Source organism: Trichosurus vulpecula, chromosome 5, assembly GCF_011100635.1.
Source record: "Trichosurus vulpecula isolate mTriVul1 chromosome 5, mTriVul1.pri, whole genome shotgun sequence".
NCBI lineage: Eukaryota > Metazoa > Chordata > Mammalia > Diprotodontia > Phalangeridae > Trichosurus > Trichosurus vulpecula.
In genome coordinates, this window is record NC_050577.1 from 250540725 (window position 1) to 250559695 (window position 18971).

At 35.0% G+C, this 18971-nt stretch overlaps 1 protein-coding gene across 4 annotated transcripts in view; it reads right to left on the bottom strand.

Moving 5' to 3' along the window:
• Window positions 1-253: 253 nt before the first annotated feature.
• The window catches only part of CPSF6 (cleavage and polyadenylation specific factor 6), a 34904-nt gene continuing 16186 nt past the window's right edge, over window positions 254-18971 (bottom strand). Inside the window, exons 4-11 of one of the 4 annotated variants that reach the window (XM_036759739.1) lie at window positions 16701-16846; window positions 15568-15741; window positions 15329-15439; window positions 14399-14903; window positions 12562-12677; window positions 12115-12268; window positions 8286-8478; window positions 254-680 (exon numbers count right to left, since the gene is read on the bottom strand). In XM_036759739.1, the coding sequence (XP_036615634.1) occupies window positions 8292-8478; window positions 12115-12268; window positions 12562-12677; window positions 14399-14903; window positions 15329-15439; window positions 15568-15741; window positions 16701-16846 (1393 nt within the window). In that variant the 3' untranslated portion in view covers window positions 254-680; window positions 8286-8291. Of the gene's footprint in view, window positions 681-8285; window positions 8482-12114; window positions 12269-12561; window positions 12678-14398; window positions 14904-15328; window positions 15440-15567; window positions 15742-16700; window positions 16847-18971 lie in introns of all 4 variants that reach the window. The other 3 variants (XM_036759738.1, XM_036759741.1, XM_036759740.1) reach the window with 3 other exon arrangements.

Sequence of the window (18971 nt, forward strand, 5' to 3'; positions counted from 1 at the left end):
GAATATAGAAATATTAAATACTCCGTGTAATCACCTATTCTAATATCAAAATCAAGTGCAAGAGACACTTAATTAGTATGTTTAATCCACTGAACGCAAGATTAGGTTGATGCATATCCAAAAACTATTGCGATGCTTTTTTTTAAAGAACAGTATAAATGTTGTCATAGTAACATTATCTTCAAATATTGCTGAACACAAGACTTTCCCTGAGGTGTAAACATCAAATAACTTGAACAGCTTTACACATCAGCCCCATTAAACAGTTTATTACAACACTACATCTATTGTAATCAAAGTGGTGCTGTTTACAGACATTATCATATGAACATTTTAACAAGAACAAACTACTATAAAAACAAGCATTTACTTGACTTTTTTTCCAATTGCTTGCACATTATAATGGCCAAATGTATATAACCAGTAATAAAGTTGCAAAAGCTATAACTTTTAAATCACACAGGTTTCCTTCAAATAAAACAGTTAAGCAACATAAAAAGTAAAAGTAGAGCTACTGGTTACCATTTATGCAGATTTGCTTTATTCAGATCTATTCCTGTTCATTTTATCCATGAATCCTTACAGGTTCAGTTCAATCACAAGAAGCAAACTGCTGGACAAGCGTCATTTTCCCCCATGAAGAATGTTTCTTGTCTTGCAAGGTGTTCCTCTTCCTTCAGCTGTAATGTGTCAAAATTTGTGATGTAGATTTTGCTATTCCCCATAATACACAGAAAAAAATGTTGGCTTAACTATACAGACACAAGTCGTGCATCTACTTCACCATCATATAATCTAACACAAAATAGGCATTATGGAAACAGTAGCTGTTTGTCCACTGGCAGAGAAACTCAAATCAATAGATCATCTAACCACCTGCATTTTTCTCCCACAACATATTCTTTCTCCTTCCCCCCCAAACAAAATTTTAGTGGCTTAAAAAAACCATATATGCACCAATAACAAAACAGCTACTGTCTCACTGTGATGATGGAAACATTTAGACCTTTTCCTAAAGGTATACTACAAAAGTAAATGAATGTGTGCTTGGATGATTTGACTATGTATTTTCATCCACCTACATACCAATTCTAAATTAATTCATATAACAAATGAAAAAGCTGAACTGAAAATAAAATTATTCTTTACATTAATAAATTATATTTATTTAATAACATACAGGAAGAATATCTATAATCATTATAAATCATATGCTGCTCCACATTACAAAAAGTATAAATAGAAATCAATATGGGCAATATAACTAAATATGATGACATCTAAATACAAATTTTTAGACATAATACAAATGGAAAACATTTACTTAAATTTCCACCCCATTCCACCCAGACAAATTTCTAAACCAGCATTATTGGCTAAGGATAAGACAAAATTTAATTTTTTAAAAATCTACAATGTTCACTTTAAATAACTGACTTTAAAATCTCACAAGTAAATGGCATAATTTGATGAATTTAGAAGTCAATAATAATCTATTACATAAATTTTCATATTTCAGGTAGTCACAGTTTAAACATTCAACAATTTCATAAGTATTAAAAGCAATTTTTTCCAGTGACAACATAAATTTGTAGTTTTAACACCAAATCTTTAAGAGATAATTCCATAAAAGACCATCCAAAAGTTCTTGTAAGGACTCCTTCAATAATGGAGTTGAAGGAATCATAGGAATTATATATTTAACGCTAAAAAGGTAGTCTTTGTTTTAAAATACTGTGCTGTGTGGATCTCCTTAAGTCAAAATTTAAATTTATTACTATTAATATACAAAATGGATCGAGAATTCCTGTCAATTACTTAGAAGTTTCCTAAATGGATTTTAATTACTTTTTGTCTTCCCAATTAATTTGGAAGATCTTAAAGTTAAGGACTGTTTTCTCATCTTTGGCTCACGCTTGATGATAATGATGATGATGATGATGATGAGTCTGATTATAGAAGCATATGTGTGTTTGTGTGTAGAGGGGTTGGAACTTGATAATTAGTCTGTATTTTCTTCTCTAAAACACAGTTCCCAAGTCCTCAGAGATATTTTTGTAGACTTTATATTCACTCTGCAAAAAGTTACTAAAGATTTCTAGTGTTTTATTTTATTGCATTTCTAATTATGGAACTTCTGAGAGAACTATAAATTGTCAATTATGAATTAAGTCCAAAATTGTAATTTGAAGTTTATTTCACATTTTTTCATCCTTCACATTGCATATTTTTGGTTAGGGCAAGTATTAAATGAATGCAATGCAAAGTATAAAGGTAAAGCAAATGTTTAGATCTGACATGTTAAATAACAAAAATCAATTGGGGGGGGAGGGATGGGAAAATAACATGTATTTACTACCCCTCCACACACACAACATTTTACTACATACATTGATTGGCATTTTATATTGTTTGGTATTTAAACATGATATTATTTCCTGACTTTTCTAGAAAGGCCTTTAAATGCACAGTACAAATTTCTATATATAAAACAAGGTTGATTCATCATCTTGTAAAAAAAAAAAAACCCAACCTGAACCCTTTAAAAAAAATCATACAGAACATAAAAAATTAGAACATTCCAGTATTTTTTAATCCTTGTTTCTAAACACTTCACACATTTATTAGTCACTTAGAAATACAAATTTCACAGTTATCTCAGAAGAAAGCAAATTTAAAAGTAAATTACAAATGTTTCCATTAACCCATTCAACAACTTTTCAGAAATACTTAAGTAGACATCTACATGAACAAAGAATTAGAAAAGAGCACAGAAATTCCAAATATTTTCTATGTCCGTGCTTTCAGGAAGGTCATTCTGTCTTATCAGTAATGACTATGCCATGCATGATAACTGTGTCATCGACCTTCCACAAAAGCTAGGATTATGACAGCAGTTATAATACAAAAGCTATGGGAAAAATTTGGAGTTCATCTAAATGAATAAGTGTATTAAAGTCCATACACAAAGAAACAAGATTCATTAACATTTTTTGGTAATGCAAAATCATAACAGTTCAACAATTTCATTTTTTAAATTACGAATTTCTGTTTAAAAAAATCTCAACAAATCCATCAGGTATCTTTAAACTAATAAGGCAATTTCACGTGGCTAATAAGATTTTGGTAATGCAAAAAGAAAAGCACTATAATGGTGGACTTTGTTCAACTCAGTGGACCCAAAACTCTATGACTGAACCTTTCCTTTCCCCTCTAGCTTAAAAGTGTCCTGGAGTAGGAGAGAATAACGAGGGCACTAAACAATGGGTACTTATATTTTGTTATTAACACCCTAAATAAAAAAGGACTGTAGGTCTAAATTCCTACATGTTGATGTACTTATATAATACAAACAATTCTCTGTTTATTGTAGATGTTTACAAAAAAAAATCCCATTATTAAAACAACAATTTTAAGATTTTTCCCTTTTGGCCCTTGAATAGTACTTACCTCTCCTTTAAACTAACGTCTTTTTTTATAAGGTACAGGGTGGTATTCTAAATTGCCTCACAGTGGCAGCAGATTAATTATTTGGCATTCTAATCATATTCAAAGTCAGTTCTAACACCCAAATAAGGCTCATAGCATGTAATCTCCCCCCATCCGATTGGCTAAGAATTACTGTGTAAATTTAAAATCTGCTACCCTTAAGGCAAGCTTTGAGATTATGAAAACATAAACTTTTGTTCTGAATAGTATTAACTAATCATTCAATATTAATCTGAAACACTCATTTAAACAAATCTACACTCTAGTTTACAAACTAAACAGTGAAAGTAAGTTTCACATTGAAATGAAGGTGAGGAGATGCAGCAACCCACAGTCACTGATAAATAGTATAAAAACGGGAAACTCAATGAGTTTTTAAATAAAACTATACTTATTCTCAAACCACCATAAGCAAAATATTTACAACGCATTCATGCAAATCACCATTTTACAAATAATGTACCAAGACATCTAAAAGTCCTTAAATTTAAGAGAATATTACAAATAGACATACTTTTTAACCATTATTGGTCAGAACTTTCATTTTATCTGGGGAACAAAAAGCGTATGCAATAAAATGTAAAACACTTGAAGGACAAAAGAAACAGAGGGCTAGATTATCCAGTTTTTAATATGCTTTTAAAAGTTGAAAAAACTTATTTAGCAGAGTGCTTGGTATATAGCAATTGCTTTAAAAACGTTTGTTGAATGAATTTTTAAATATTTAAGTACCAAATATAAACATACATGAGGGATCCCTTTCTCTAGCTCTTTCTTGTTTGTCAGTTCTAGTCTAACTGCAAAATAATTGTGACAAAGCATACAAAAATATTTACTTCTCCCCCTCACCCAATAAGCCAGGTCTTTTAAACTTGTTTTACAGCTGTTTCCTGGGCATTAGGTTTTTTACTATACTGCTATGTTTTTAGCAATTTTGTACAACCACAGTTCTGTACAGAATACTAGAATGAAAGAAACTTTGAAGTTCAACTATTCTAAATATTAGGAAACCAAAAAAATCTAGGATCGTAACTTTAGAACTAGAAGATACCTCAGAGGTCGTGAATATTAATCCTCTCATTTTACACATGAGGAAACTGAGACTCTCACAGTTAAAAGCATCTTGCTCAAGGTCATAGCACTAGTAAATCCTTCATGACTCAAAGTCCAATGCTCTGTTCCCTACAACATGCTGATAAGGTAACGTTCACTATGTGAACTTTACAGACGTGAAGTGACTGGAGATAAAACCAGACTGATTAGAGCAATGGGAAAAAGGGCAAAGATCAGTCAGAATTTGCCAGGTCAATAAAGAGTTGTACTTTTATTACTCTCAAGCATATAAAGCCCAAATTAACATTTAATGTTCTATAATGTAGGGATGTTACCAGAAAGAGGTCTTGTCAGAATAAGTGAAATTTGCTATCAGCATTTTTACTGTTAGAAAGCAAAAAGCACTGCTAAATCATGTGTCCACAATAAGCTACACCCCACAATCTTGTTTCTAACATGCTTGTTTTTCATAGCTAGTACAAATAAAATATAGCCCAGCTTAGAATAAATGACCCCACATTCCCAATTAGTATACTGTGAATTAGTTGAATTACTACACTATAATAGGGCTGACAAATTATTCAAACATTCAGGTTTTATTCTTTTCTTTTTAAAACAATTTCAGATCAAATTTATTTTTACTTATCTTTCAAAAGAAAAACATATCAGTAGTTCGACCTCTCTCATCCTGATAAAGCTAATCACTTCTGAGATGTTTTACAGGGAAAAGAATAGGGACAAAAAGAAAAATTAAGCGACCCACGATACTTTCCTTTACAAAAGATAAAGGAAATTCACATCCAGAAAAGAAAGGGAAGATTAGACTATTAATAACAACTCATTTTTTAAAAAACTATGTAAAGCAAGCGCTATGCTACTTATATTTTGCTTAGAGTGGTTTGAGAATATTGATGAAGAAATTACAAAAAATGAAGCACAATGCAGTTACACACCAAAATTTACAATATTAGAGGTTTTCCCCTCAAACTACTAATAGTTTTATAAAGGTAGTTACACAATTTTAAGAAATGAGTGAATGTACTTAACACGTTACCAACACTTTGAACACACAAAAAATTAAGATGGGACAGACAAATAACAACTTGTTGACATCCATCAAATTAACAATTAAGAAAGTGCCTGGCTTTTGTATCAATGTGTCACTTTTATAAAAATTCATTGCTATTTTATTTGCATACATAATTTCCACTGACATTCATTTGGCTTTCAGGCTGCTATCGATCCATCAAGTACATCTAAAATCTTACAAGAAAGCTCAAGAGGACTCATGAATTTAAAAGCTTCAAAACAGGTCAACGGCAGACCTCATTTTTAGTGGGTTAGCAATAATTTCTATCATTAAGGTTTGGGGTTTTTAAATTTTGCCAAGATTCTTTGGCTGAAATATTTTACTCTGCTCCACAACCTTTTAATTGACTTTTACAACCGTAATCAATAATTTTGGTACAGCAAAGAGCACACTCTATCTCAGAAATCCATAAGAAATGCTTTTTTCTTAGATGAAGGCACATATTACAACTCAGTTTGGATTAATGTACAAAAATAAAATGAGGGAATTTTGGTATGATACATCAGAATTTTAAGAAAAAGATTTCAATAACATGTTCCCGGTTCATAGTTAATCGCTTAATGTAACTTAACTCATTAAATACCTAGGTGATTAACGTTGGAATATAATATCAAAGTATTTTAAATTTACAATGGACTTTACATGTCAGGAATTTTTGCTGAAAAGAATGTATATTTTCAAAATGTCATTAAGCATATTTAAGAACAAAAAGAAATAACCAGGCACAAGGCCTTTAATGAGGATCAACAAATTTAACAATTAAATCCTAACAGTATTCGAGTTTTATTATGGCTATGCTTTCATTAACTAGAAGCTTGCTGATGCTAACTGACAAAATCTAAATAACAAATTAAAACACAGAACCTGTAGCTGAGCATAAATTAAATATGTGGTTACTAATATGATTCTTGAAATGAGATTGACAAAACTCAAATCATTAAGGATTACAAGCCATATGATGGTCACAACTTACTTCAATATTTAATTGGCACAGTAAATAGTAGAATTTTTCCTTGTTAGTTTGGAAAGTTCTCAAATTTGGGGCATAAAAAAACTCATACTTCTTAAGATACAGATTCACAAAATGCTACAACATTCAATTTCTACCCACATCAAAAGTAAATTTATTTTTAAAATCTCTGTATTTCTGTATATATGAGGTCTGGAATTTTTTTTTAACCCTCGGTAATTTGTTTTTACCTCCCCTTAAGGGGTTGTTTTGCCCATTATCTATACATACATACTGAATTCACGAAAATCTGCATTTTCGGTAATTACGAAACTAAAAGGCCAAGGAAGAACATTAAAACTAGGCAAAATTTAAAACCACTGATATGTTGGTTAAAGTATGTAACCACTATTCAACTTAAATGGGTCACTTTCTACAGAGCAGTAGAATTCATGAATTATTTATTTTAAAATGTGAAAACATCTGAGGGTCTAGAAAAAAAATCTATTCTAGCTGTCTATACTAGATAAAGTTTGAAACTTGAACATTAAAAATTATACCTGTATCCAGACAATAGTGATTACATTTCCTAGGTGTACCAAATTACTACTAAAAGTAAGCTATTAGAGGATAGCCCTAGATAAGAAAGGGCTTAATTTAGTTAAATATGGATCCACCATCAACACAAGGGCAAATATGCTATTGATAACAAAAAAGTAACCCTTTATGTCACATGCATAAGCCATGTAATACCTTTCCCCACTTCTCATGTTATGAATAAATGCTAGTTACAAATATAAAATCAAATTATACATGAAAATGAATTATACATAGACATTTCTTCTATTAATATCCTTAACACATACAGAAGAAATTGTTTTAAAGTACAGAAAAAAAGATAAGACAAGCAATGGTTATGGCTTATGAATGACACATTAAAGCAAATTGATTTCTGGCCAAAGGCTTTGTCTCAAACTGCTAAATAAGGATCTTCAATTTTTTTAAGTTTTATTAATCTATTGACATTCTAAACAAATCAGAATTAAGTCATTTTTATATTTATTGCATTATGAAATAGCTTTTTATGATTCTAACAAGTTCTGTGATTGTGAAATTATATGCTTTCTATCGAAAAGTATTTAATCTTGTCGTAACCATTTGCTGATCCTCAAACTAATTATGATACCAAAGTATGTGCTTACCCATGACAATAACAATTAGGGGGGTAAAACTCAAAAAAAAAATTTTAAACCTTTTTAAAGAAAATCTGGTGTGTAGGTATTTATATCTTATAGGAAATTTCAAACAATTTCTTTTAATTTACTGAAAATGAAAACTCTGAAAATGATTTAGGGGGATAACAAATTTTCAGATTTTAGTAGTGGAAAATGAGACCTCTTGATTAAAGTAGTTAAGGTATCTTCCTTTTTTCCCTAAAAAAGAATCAATCACATATCAAACAAATTAACATATTCATGCAGTAAGAATATTTAAAAGAAGGGAGAAGAAATATGGATTTTTATTTTACCTGGAATTGCTTACCTGGCATTACTGTCTTGTGTGTTTCCTGAAGAACAAATCCTGTACATGTAGCGGGACCATTTAATATGTAGGTATTTACTGTATAAACAACAGCCTTGGAGTTATATTTAATGTTAATACTACTACAGACGCTGACATACAGAAGGAACCAGCAATACCCACCTTCTTTTAACGGTGGCGATATTCTCGCTCTCTATCACGTTCTCTATCACGGTCTCGGTCACGATCCCGATGTCTTTCTCGTTCTCTGCTTCTCTCTCTATAATAATCATCATGACGATCTCTACTGCGGGATTTGTGACGTCTGCTCTTTTCTCTGGATCTACTGTGGTCCCTCTCTCTTGATCGTTCACGTCTTCTAAAAGAAATTACTAGATTAATACTCTTCTTAACTAGGTCCCTAAAAAAAATGCCGATAGACAAAAAACCCTTTCAAATATTGTTTAGATCTTCTACCTTGTCCCATCCCTTCCCTGTATTACTTGTCTTGTGTCACAAAGAGCAACATAAGATTATATTTTTATTAATGTCACACCACGAAGTACTAAGCTATATATACAATTTTTAACACAAACTAGCAAACAAATCAATTCAGCAAATGTTAAGAATTATACTTGGCTAAAACAAAGTAAAGATGCTATTATAGAGACAGATAGCTTGGGTTATCAGCAGCTCAACAGAATCCTAGAACGCTACTCTTCCAATTAATACTGTGTATAATGAAAGCCTGAGCATTTTGGGTTCTCCCTCTCAATCAACTAGGTTTATCCTATTTGAACATTCTTCAATCAGATTTTTCTGACACAGCAAACAACAAACCAAAGTTTCTAACATTATTTTAAGACAAAATTACATTTTGTAACAAGAGGTATTTTGGTTAATTTTTTTAAGTCAAGAATGAATCAGAAATATAAGAAATCGAAAACAGTCCATGAGAGGAAAACACACACACACACACACACACACACACACACACGGGTAGTTTTAGGAACGGGTACTCAGTGCTAGGGGGAACAGCATCTAGTCTTAAGAATTTGAGATTAATCCAGGGAAGAGATTCTTAAGGGATGTTTTTTTCTTTCCTCCTATTGATCTAAGGAGTATGAATCTGACCCAGGTAGAGAGCATTATAATCGTTAGATGAGTGCACGTTCACAGAAGTTGGATTTTGCTGTTGCTGTTGTTGAGTTGTTTCAGTTGTGTCTGACTCTGTGACCCCATTTGGGGTTTTCCTGGCAATCACTGGAGTGAGTGGCCATTTCCTTCTCCAGCTCATTTGACAGATGAGGAAACTAAAGCAAACAGGGTTAAGTGACTTGCCCAGGGTCACACAGCTAGTAAGTGTCTGGGGTCAGATTTGAATTCAGAAACATGAGTCTCCCTGATTCCAAGCCCAGTGCTCTCTCCACCATACCACCTAGTTACCCCTTACAAGAGTTGGATGAAGAAGCACAAAATCTTAGAGCAGGAAGGGAAGTTAGAGATTATCTACATTAGGTAATATAAAAATTGCTGGGTTCTAAACCTATTCTCCAGACATGGTTTTGGGCAGAGAGACCTACTTAATTTCTTGGTATCAGTTTCTTCCCCCATTCCTTTTCTCTCTCAAGTTCCATGGCTCTAGTGACATAGACTATAGGATGAATTACGTTCCAAAGACAAAAGGAAATCTTTGGAAATATTTTGTTGTTTCTACTCTCCCCCTTCCTTCTCTGTGATTACTTTTTCCCATTTTCCATTTTCAACAGATGTAACATGCTATCACAAATAAGACGGTGGACCTGGAGTCGGAATGATTTACAAAGAATCCAGGTGTGACACTTGGGTATGACCATGGACAAGGCACCTGACCTATACCCACTTCAATTTCCTCCCCTGTAAAATGGCTTGTCCTTGTTAGCCCCACTTCCCAAGGCTGCCGCGAGTCACAAATGAGGTAACAGAGAAATCTGCAAAGGCTTTAAAAGGTTACTACGCTTTTGTAAAGGCTCAATTTCAGGGACTTACGTTAAGTTTTTTTTTTTCCTTCTCTGCCCATTACTGTGAATGATGTTAGTTTTCTACCCCACTTGACCAAAAGATAGTAATAAAAATGGAAGTAGCAGAAAAATAAAAAGTAATTTCAAACCAGCTATTTTAAGCCTGAGAAAACAAAAGGTACAAATAGCTAACATTTATGCAGCACTTGTACATGCCAGGCGCTGTCTGGCACTTCATAATTATCATTTCATTTGATCTTCCCAATAATCCTGCAGCACAGGTGCTATCATTATGATCCTTATTTCAGAGCTGAGGGGCCTGAGGCAGCAGAGATTAAGTTGCCCAGGATCACACAGCTACTCGGTGTTGGAGACTAGATTTAAACTCAGATCTTCCTGAACCTAGGCCTAAAACCCTAATACTGGGCCACCAGCTACCTAGGTGCACAAAACACTTTAGGTTCGCAGAATGCTTTACATTTGTTACCTCATCTAACCTTCATTCATCTTATTTAGTGTACATACCTTTGGTAAAAGTATTCATCTCACTTTACCTGTAAAGAATCTGAGGTTTTAGGTGATTAGCCCAAAGTCACACAATAAATAATAGTGGAGGAACTTAAATCCAGTTGTTCCAGACTTCAAATTAAGTGCCAAACTTGGGCCAGTAGGTCAAATTGCCTCCTATTCTATTATTCCTTTTGAGCAGATGTTGACAACATTACTCCAACTAACACAGTGCTACTATTATAACAAAAAGAGGAGTGACTCAGTGGCTATTCTTCTGTGGCTTACATGGTATCCAAGATTTGTTCCCTTTAAAGCTTTTGAAGGATACCAGTTTAGTACATTCATCAAGTTTAATATTAAAATACTTCTTATTCCAAGAGTTACTTTTAGAGCTTTTCTACTACACTGCCAAAGATAGCCATAGGTAAGGTAAATCACACCTTCTAGACATATTTCATACTTGAGGACTAGAATTTCCACTAATTTGACAGTTAAATCTATGTACCGCACTTCTCCTTTGCAATTTGTAAATAAAATAACATTAAAATTATTTTCGGCAAAAATGACTTATACAAATGTCACAGTTGTTGACCAAGCACAGACTGACGATCTGAGGGAGTAAGAACAGCAAACTGGCAGTGCATAGTCTTATGTTCCTTTTTAGTCTTCCCATCTCCCAACTAAGGATTTGCTGTGGTTAAAAGAAGGACCATCATATGCCAGAGATGTATCTAAAACATTAATATTTCTACACCAGGATACAGAAGCTTCTCATCAAGCAAACTTCTAACCATTAAGAACCCTAACCAAGAGAGAAACTCTTCCTTGGAAAATGAAAAGCTAAAGAGAACAGTCATGTGAACTGCTAATCAGTGTGGTCAGTGGCTACGGCACACATAAAAACTTTAGAAAATTAATTAGCATCCATTTTCCTCAAAAATTACAATTTCTACTCTGGGCTTAAAATGTAACAATCAGTCAAAAAGCATTTGCTAAACACATACTATGTGCCAGGAACTAAGCTAAGCCCTGGGGATTCAAAGAAAGTACCCCCCGCCCCCACCAAAAAACAAAACCAGTCCTTGCTCTCAAGGAACTCCCAGTCTAATAGGGGAGACAGCATGCATACAACCAAGTTTATAGGTGTGTGTCCCAGCACCTGACACAGAGCAGGCTCTTAATTGCACTTGTTGATCAAAAGATTCCAGACCCTTCAGTAGTGGCTCAAAGAAGGTAAATAATGACTTTGCTCAAACTCATACAGATTGTGAAGAGCAGAGTCAGGGTTAGGACTCAAGGACCATGGAGCCAAAGGCAGGGCTCTATCCACTGCCACATCAAAGGTACACTACTGCTTAGGACTCACTATTCCAGAAAGAGATGATGCATCCTTTGTTAAAAGTAAAACCAAAAGCTTTATTTTAAATCCTAAAAAAAGACTGCGGTAATTTTGTATTTGTAAATCAGTAGTTTTAAACAGAACTAAAAAAGGAAAGTTTTACCTTGATCCAGAACCATAAGATTTGGACTCAATTCCATGAAGGCAATCCTGCAAGGAACTAATAAGCACTTTGCAACGATCATCAGCAGATACTTTGGATTGTTTAATTAAGGAAATAGCAGTTACCAATGTCTCAATAGCACTCCCATAATCACCTAGAACAAATAAAACATTGCAAGTCAATAAAATTCCAGTAAAACTTATTTTTCTATTATTTGTTTTAAAATACCATCTACTCATCACAGCAGCACTTTGAACGGCATATTATTTTCCAAAAGCAACCAACATAAAATGACCAAGGATTTCAATTATGCATTTTAAAAAGTTTCACGAGACGGCAAAAACCATCCTGGGTAAATAACTGGCTCACTAAAAGCAATTTTTCTGATTTTCAGGATCTTCTAAGCACCAGAACGAAGACAATTTCAAAGTCCAAGAAATAACTAACCAGCACTGGCATCAGACACAGCTCTTGAAATGGCGCTGCTCGAAATCGCCCTGTTTCTATTCATGATTTCTTCAAACTCTGCTTCACTTAATGGAGTTCTTGCAGCATCCATTTCTCTGCAACAATTAAAATAAACCTTAAATTATGCCTTTCAACTGTAGAAATCCTTTCCATTTTAAACAATCCAAACAAAAAACCTTTAGCTACTGTTTTTTCAGCCTTAGGGATAGTGGTTTATCTATTTCAGAAAGAGTGGCAATAAAGTTCTATTTTTCCTCAATAAAACAAAGTTTAAATTAATTTCACTAGATTTTATCTCATTCAGTTGAAAAACTACTTTGAATACAAGGAAAACCTTAGCTATCTTAATTTTTCATTTAAGACACCATGATGAGTACAACTGTGCTCAAATTCACACTTAAAAGTTTCTTATGACCAAAAAAAAATTACAAAACTAGAAATTGGCCAACATATAACAAAAGACCAGAATAACCTCACAACTTAATAAAGCTTTAAAATTGGACGGGACCTCCAAAGTCAACCAGTCCAACTACACCATTAAACAGATTAGAAAACCTTCAGAGAGGTTAAAAAAAAATTGCCCTAGAAATCTGACAGAAAGAAGCCAGGTTATTTGGTTCCCTTTCAAAGAAGCCATGTATGGCATTCTCAAAGTAGCATATACTCAGACATAACTGAGAGAAGCAGAAGGTAGGCAGAAAGGAGCATAAACAACTCATTCTAGTTGTCATTAAATGTAACGGGAAAAAAAATGAAATGAGTGTTAGTTCCATTGTTAAGTATTACAGTATTGAACTGCCAGCATTCCTTAACATGCTACAAAAGCATAGTCTAACCGGGTGACTAAATGTGAGGAGGAGGCTGGCAAGGAAGGGCCATTAACACGGGCTGGCTGGCTGTTTTCTAGTCCATAGGACATTGCCTGGCCGAGAGTTTCAACAACTTGCTCAGGGCTACACAGACCACATTAAGGCAAAGATGGACCTTGAACTGAGGACCTACTGATTCCGAGGCTTACTTGATGCTTTCCCTTAATGCTTTTAACATACAAATAAACAAATGTTTTCCAATAATTTGATTATACAATCATACTTTCACATAATGATAATCTCTCCAGCAACATAATCTGTACATTCCCTAAAGTGTCTAATATTTTATAGAAGTACAAGAGACCTGACAAAGCAGTTTATCAAACCTAGTCACTTATCATGCTGTTAGATACATAGAAGCATTCCAAAGACAGAAACTAATTTGAAATGAAGAATAGCTGCTTAATTAGCACACAAATTATACAAAATGCTTCATTTATGAAACAAGGAAAAATTTCAATGGCCTTAAGAGATAATTTCCTATCAACTATCTTAACAAGAAAATAAATGCATGAACAAGTAGAATGTACACTTAGACATGCCACAGTAATGAAGTCAACTCTCAAAACTGTGAATGGAATAAATGCATGCTCTTTGATATGTGATCACAGATTCAAGAAGATAGAAAGGAGCCCCGTTTAAAACCATCTAGTCTAATGCCTTCACTGTAACATCCAAAGATGTAAAGGGTTGGCTGGCACTGCACTAAGTCTCAGCCCAGCAAATCAAGGACACCTAGGACCAAGTCCTGCATCCCCTTCTCATGCCTCTCTACAAAAATGGATGTAAAATATCTGAGGCAAAAAGTTAAAGATATTTTTACAAAAAAGGCTTATGAAGCAGATTTTCTTTAAAATTAGATGAAAAGGCACAAATGGCCACTAACATCTCTTTCCCCCCACAGAACAAAACACGTTGCCCTTTGATTTCCTTCCAGCCTAACTTACCTTCCTGGGGGCCCATAGTCACCTCTATCATATGGGGGAGGTCGGCCATATGGGTCTGTGGGTGGTGGACCCCGGCTGTCTGATGTTGGCATGCCGCTGTTGGTTGGTGGGGGAAAGAAAGCTGGGTTCACGTGTGGAGCTGGTGGGGGGGCACCTGGAGGTGGTCCAGGAAGATGTGGAGGAGGAGCAAGTGTGAGGGGTGGCCCCAGAGGGCCAGGTGGGCGAGGTGGAAAAGGGCCTGGAGGCGGAGGTGGTCCCTGCTGTGGAGGTGGAGGACCAGGAGGGGGGCCATAGCCTGGCACTGGAGGTGGAGGACCAGGAGGAAGTGGACCCAGTGGAGGCTGCCCAAAAGGCTGTCCTGGAAAAAGAACTGGTGGTGGAGGGCGATCACCTCGATTAGGAGGCCCAGCTAATGGAGGAGGAAGAACCTGACCAGGAGGTGGAGGGCCTGGTGGGCCAGGAGGGCCTGGAGGACCTAAGGGTGGACGTGGTGGAGTTTGTCCAGCTATAGGATAAAGGAGAGAGAGAAAAAATTCAATAATGAGATACTTCTCACTATCATGCCAAGATTATCCCTCTTAATATATAACCCACAACTTAAATCCTATATTAACTATGAAGGCAAAGCATATTTGCATAAACTTAATTTTTTAAAACATTTTAGTTCTTAAGAGATGTTATTCAAATAAATGAAAACTTTAGTAAAAAGGATTACAATACTCAAGAGTGTCTTTTTTAAATGTCTACCTTTCAGTGTATATACACTTCTTACAGTGAAATCACCCACCTTAAATTCTATTCTGATGCCAAGCTAGAAAGTGAAACGAGGAAAAATGGTCTTGAAAGGATTTTTTTTAAAGAGGTAAGAAAATAAGACGGATGTAAATATTCTATATATAAAGTCAAGCAAGTTTGGAGAAAAATAAAGACCTTTTAGGCCAAAAATGGGTATTTCCTCTATGCTGTGCCCCATATGCCATGGAATCCTAGTTTCCAGGAACAAAGGCCGAGTTCCTTTAACAAGATGCTTGATCAAATTTCCTGGATTCCAAAAATAGCATAACAAGGAGAGTAAGTCACATTAATAATGCATAACTTGAAAAAGAGAGAAAAGGAAAAGAGGTATTGGGAAGTCAAGTTTATCCATGGTAATTTGAGAAAATTTTTACCTGGGAAAGGTGGGGGTGGCCCTCCTGGTCCAGCTGGTCCAGGAAATCTGTCCCCACCTGGAACAGCCCCTGGAAAACGGCCCCGTCCTCTACCACCTTGTGGAAATGCTGCACGTGAACTGCCTCCTGGAGGGCCAGCTTTACCTTCCCCAGACATTTGTCCTGATTGTGTAGCTGCAAATATCCAAATACTCATAAATAGCATTTATTAAATCAGTCCATTGAAATGTAACCACTGTTGTCAGGGGTAAATTCTCCCCCTCCCCATCTTCATTCACAATATACTTAAACTTGTAGATGCCTTGGGCCTGTGCAAATTGCGTGGAAGTGTTGGTTTAGTAGGTGTTCATATCCATGTGATTTCTTAAAGTCTCAGAATCCAGGTTTTAAGGTACATCCAATGAGGAAATGCAAAACCTACTTTCAAAATACCAGGTATTCTGCAGCAGCCAAGAATTTCAGTTGTACAAACCACTCAGTTTTATAAAAAGTTCTACAACATAAGAGCTTCTCAAAAAAGTGATAAAACATTTAAATTTTTTCTATTCATGTTGGCTATATATTTAGCTGTCATGTCTCCCCAATTAGATCAGGTTCACTAAGAGTGTAGAATATGCCAAGTCTTCGTTGTACCATGTGTAACAGTAGTAGTGACAGATCAATAAATATTGACTAGAAAGATTAACTTAAATCCTTTTAATTACAAAACTATTTATACTGCAGTTCCTAATGCTTCAAATACCCAAGATTGTTTCAAAATCAATTCTTTCTACATGTAAAGGACACAGAAACACTCCTTCTCTACCATTTAACAGCAGGCATGACAGGACTTTGTAACTGCATAATGTCTATCTAAAGGTGCAGTAATACCATCTTCTGTGTTAAGGGCTAGTAACAAGACTTCAAGAAGAAAGGACCAATGCTAATTATCAGTACTAAGAAAGACTTAAGTGATTATTCATTACTAAAGCCATCGTGAAGAATACATAAACTTTGCTTTCAGATTTCCCACTGACAACAACCTAAGTGTTAAGATGATTTTCATATCACCTTAAGGTCCTACAAAATATGTTACATTATTTTTTTAAAAAGGATTTGGGGAAGGGGGAATGAGGAGGGAGAGTTGTGCTTACTTTTCCTGGACTGCATTTCAAATTGACTCAGGAACTGCTTATTACAAGGAGTCACAACAGGATTCTGACCATGTAGTTCTCTTTTAGGCAACAGATCCATTAACTTTTTAGAGGATGCTTCAGATCCAACACCAACAAGGGCAAATATTCAAAAAAAAAAAAAAAAAAAAGAGAAACAAGAAGGAGAGAGGGAAGAGAATGATATTAGAAAGTAGCCTTGAGTGCAATGATAGAGGAATCTTTCTGAATGTTTTTAATTACTTAATGATCACTTGTAAATATTTCTTATATTGTTAGACAAGTTCATAGAGTTGCAGCTAGAAGGAATCTTGAAGATTATATAGTCCAACATGTTCCTTTTACAAGACGACAAAACTGAGGCCCAGAAAAGTGAAGCAAGTTACCCAAAGTCACATAGCTGGCAAATGGCAGAGTCAGGATTCCAACCCAGGTCCTCTTGACTCTGTGACTCCTTCCCTGCACACTACAATGGAAAGACCACATGCCTCTGAAGTCAGAAAATCTGGGTTCTGAACCTGCCTCTTATAATTGCTACCTTCGTGATTACTTTACCTGTAGTATTATGACCTTGGGCAGCAAGTGCCTTACCTTCCCTTGGCATAAAATGAAGGAAGATGGCCCAGATGATCCCTTCTGGCTCTAGATCTATGATCCTTTCAACAGTGCCTCTCTTCATTTGCATTTCAGGTATTAAATAGCTAAAACATATTTCTTAAAATAGGCTTATGGCTATTATAGTATACTTCTAGGCTCCAGTCACACATAACGAATCAGAAAAGCAAAACAGCATCAAGCTCAAGAGCTATTAAATTTTTGCTTTTTTTAAATCCTCAATCTACCACACAGTAAAGAATGTCAACAAGATCCTTGTTCAACTTCCAGACTTTTTCACTATCATTATTAAGAAATTATTTAAATATATAGCTACTTTTCAAAAGTGTTGTAGCCATTCCTTCGTAAGTTAGACAAATCAATCTTCTTTAATGAAATATGGAAAGGCCTGGAAATAATTTTTAACTGCCAAGTATCAATTTTCCTAAGCACTATTTGAATTTGTCCAGCAGAAACAATAACTAAAAGATGCTAGCACAATTCTTTTTGTCAGGTAAAATGGTGGAATTTAAGCATGTAACATTAGGTCATCTCCTTGATTCCAGACCCTTTATTTAATTTCAGTAGTATTTACTTCCAGACCGCCCCACCTGCCCTACTTCAGTAGGAAGCTAAATATTGCTAAAGGATAATCCTGTTTAACCTACTAGAACTTATTCTCTACTAACATAACCTTCAAGAACCCAGGTTTACCTCCCTACCACAACAATGTCTTTGAATAGACTTTAGTGGAGGTTGTTCATGTGTTAGCAAAAGAGTACCCCATTTATATAGTGTTTTCTAAGTTTACAAAGCACCTTCCATATGACAACCCTGCCAGATGGCATCTCCATTTAAAGAAAGAGTTAACCAAACATAAGTGGCAAAGCTTGGAATCCAAATCCAAGTTTTCTGCCTCTGAGTCAAATGCTTCTTCTCCTAGAGCACTCCGGCTCCCGGGTAGAATGGTCACAAAATCTGTTTCTAAGAACACAGATTAAGACTCTTCTCCTACTACTACGGGCAAGTATCAGAAGACCTCACTCAGTCACCTCCTCTGCTATTTATAGTATAAGAAAGTTGCCTAGCACAGACACACAACTAGTATGTCAAGAGAAGGAACTTGAAAGCAGGTCTTCCCAGCTTCAAAATCAGCTATCTATCCACTACACCAGGGCTGTCCAACCTTAGGTTTTTATTGAAACAACAGACAATATATTTTGATTTGCCACTTTAGTGAGAGCTCTGCGGTAGCTCGGCTTCATTTACCAGCATTTATGTAAATTTCTATGCTTGTAGGCGGGCCGCCTAAATCGCACTGCTGGCCGCATGTGGCCCGTGGGTCACATTTTAGACAGCCCTGCACTACACCAAGGTACATTTTCATTTTGCAAAAAGCTGCTTATGAAGTATAAATTTAGGTATTAATCCTGTTTTCTCATAGCTTTTGAAGATAAATCAGATGTTCCTTTATAGAAAAGAGACCATAAAAAATAAAATTTTATCACATTTCAGAATATTTTGTACTTAAAATGACAGTTTTCTCACATTTTTTCTTATGTTGTTTTTACATGAAATATCAAAAAGCACAGTAATTTATCACATGAAAAGTATAGCAAAAATAGTAGAGTTCCTGCAGGTAGGCACTAACACTCTCAT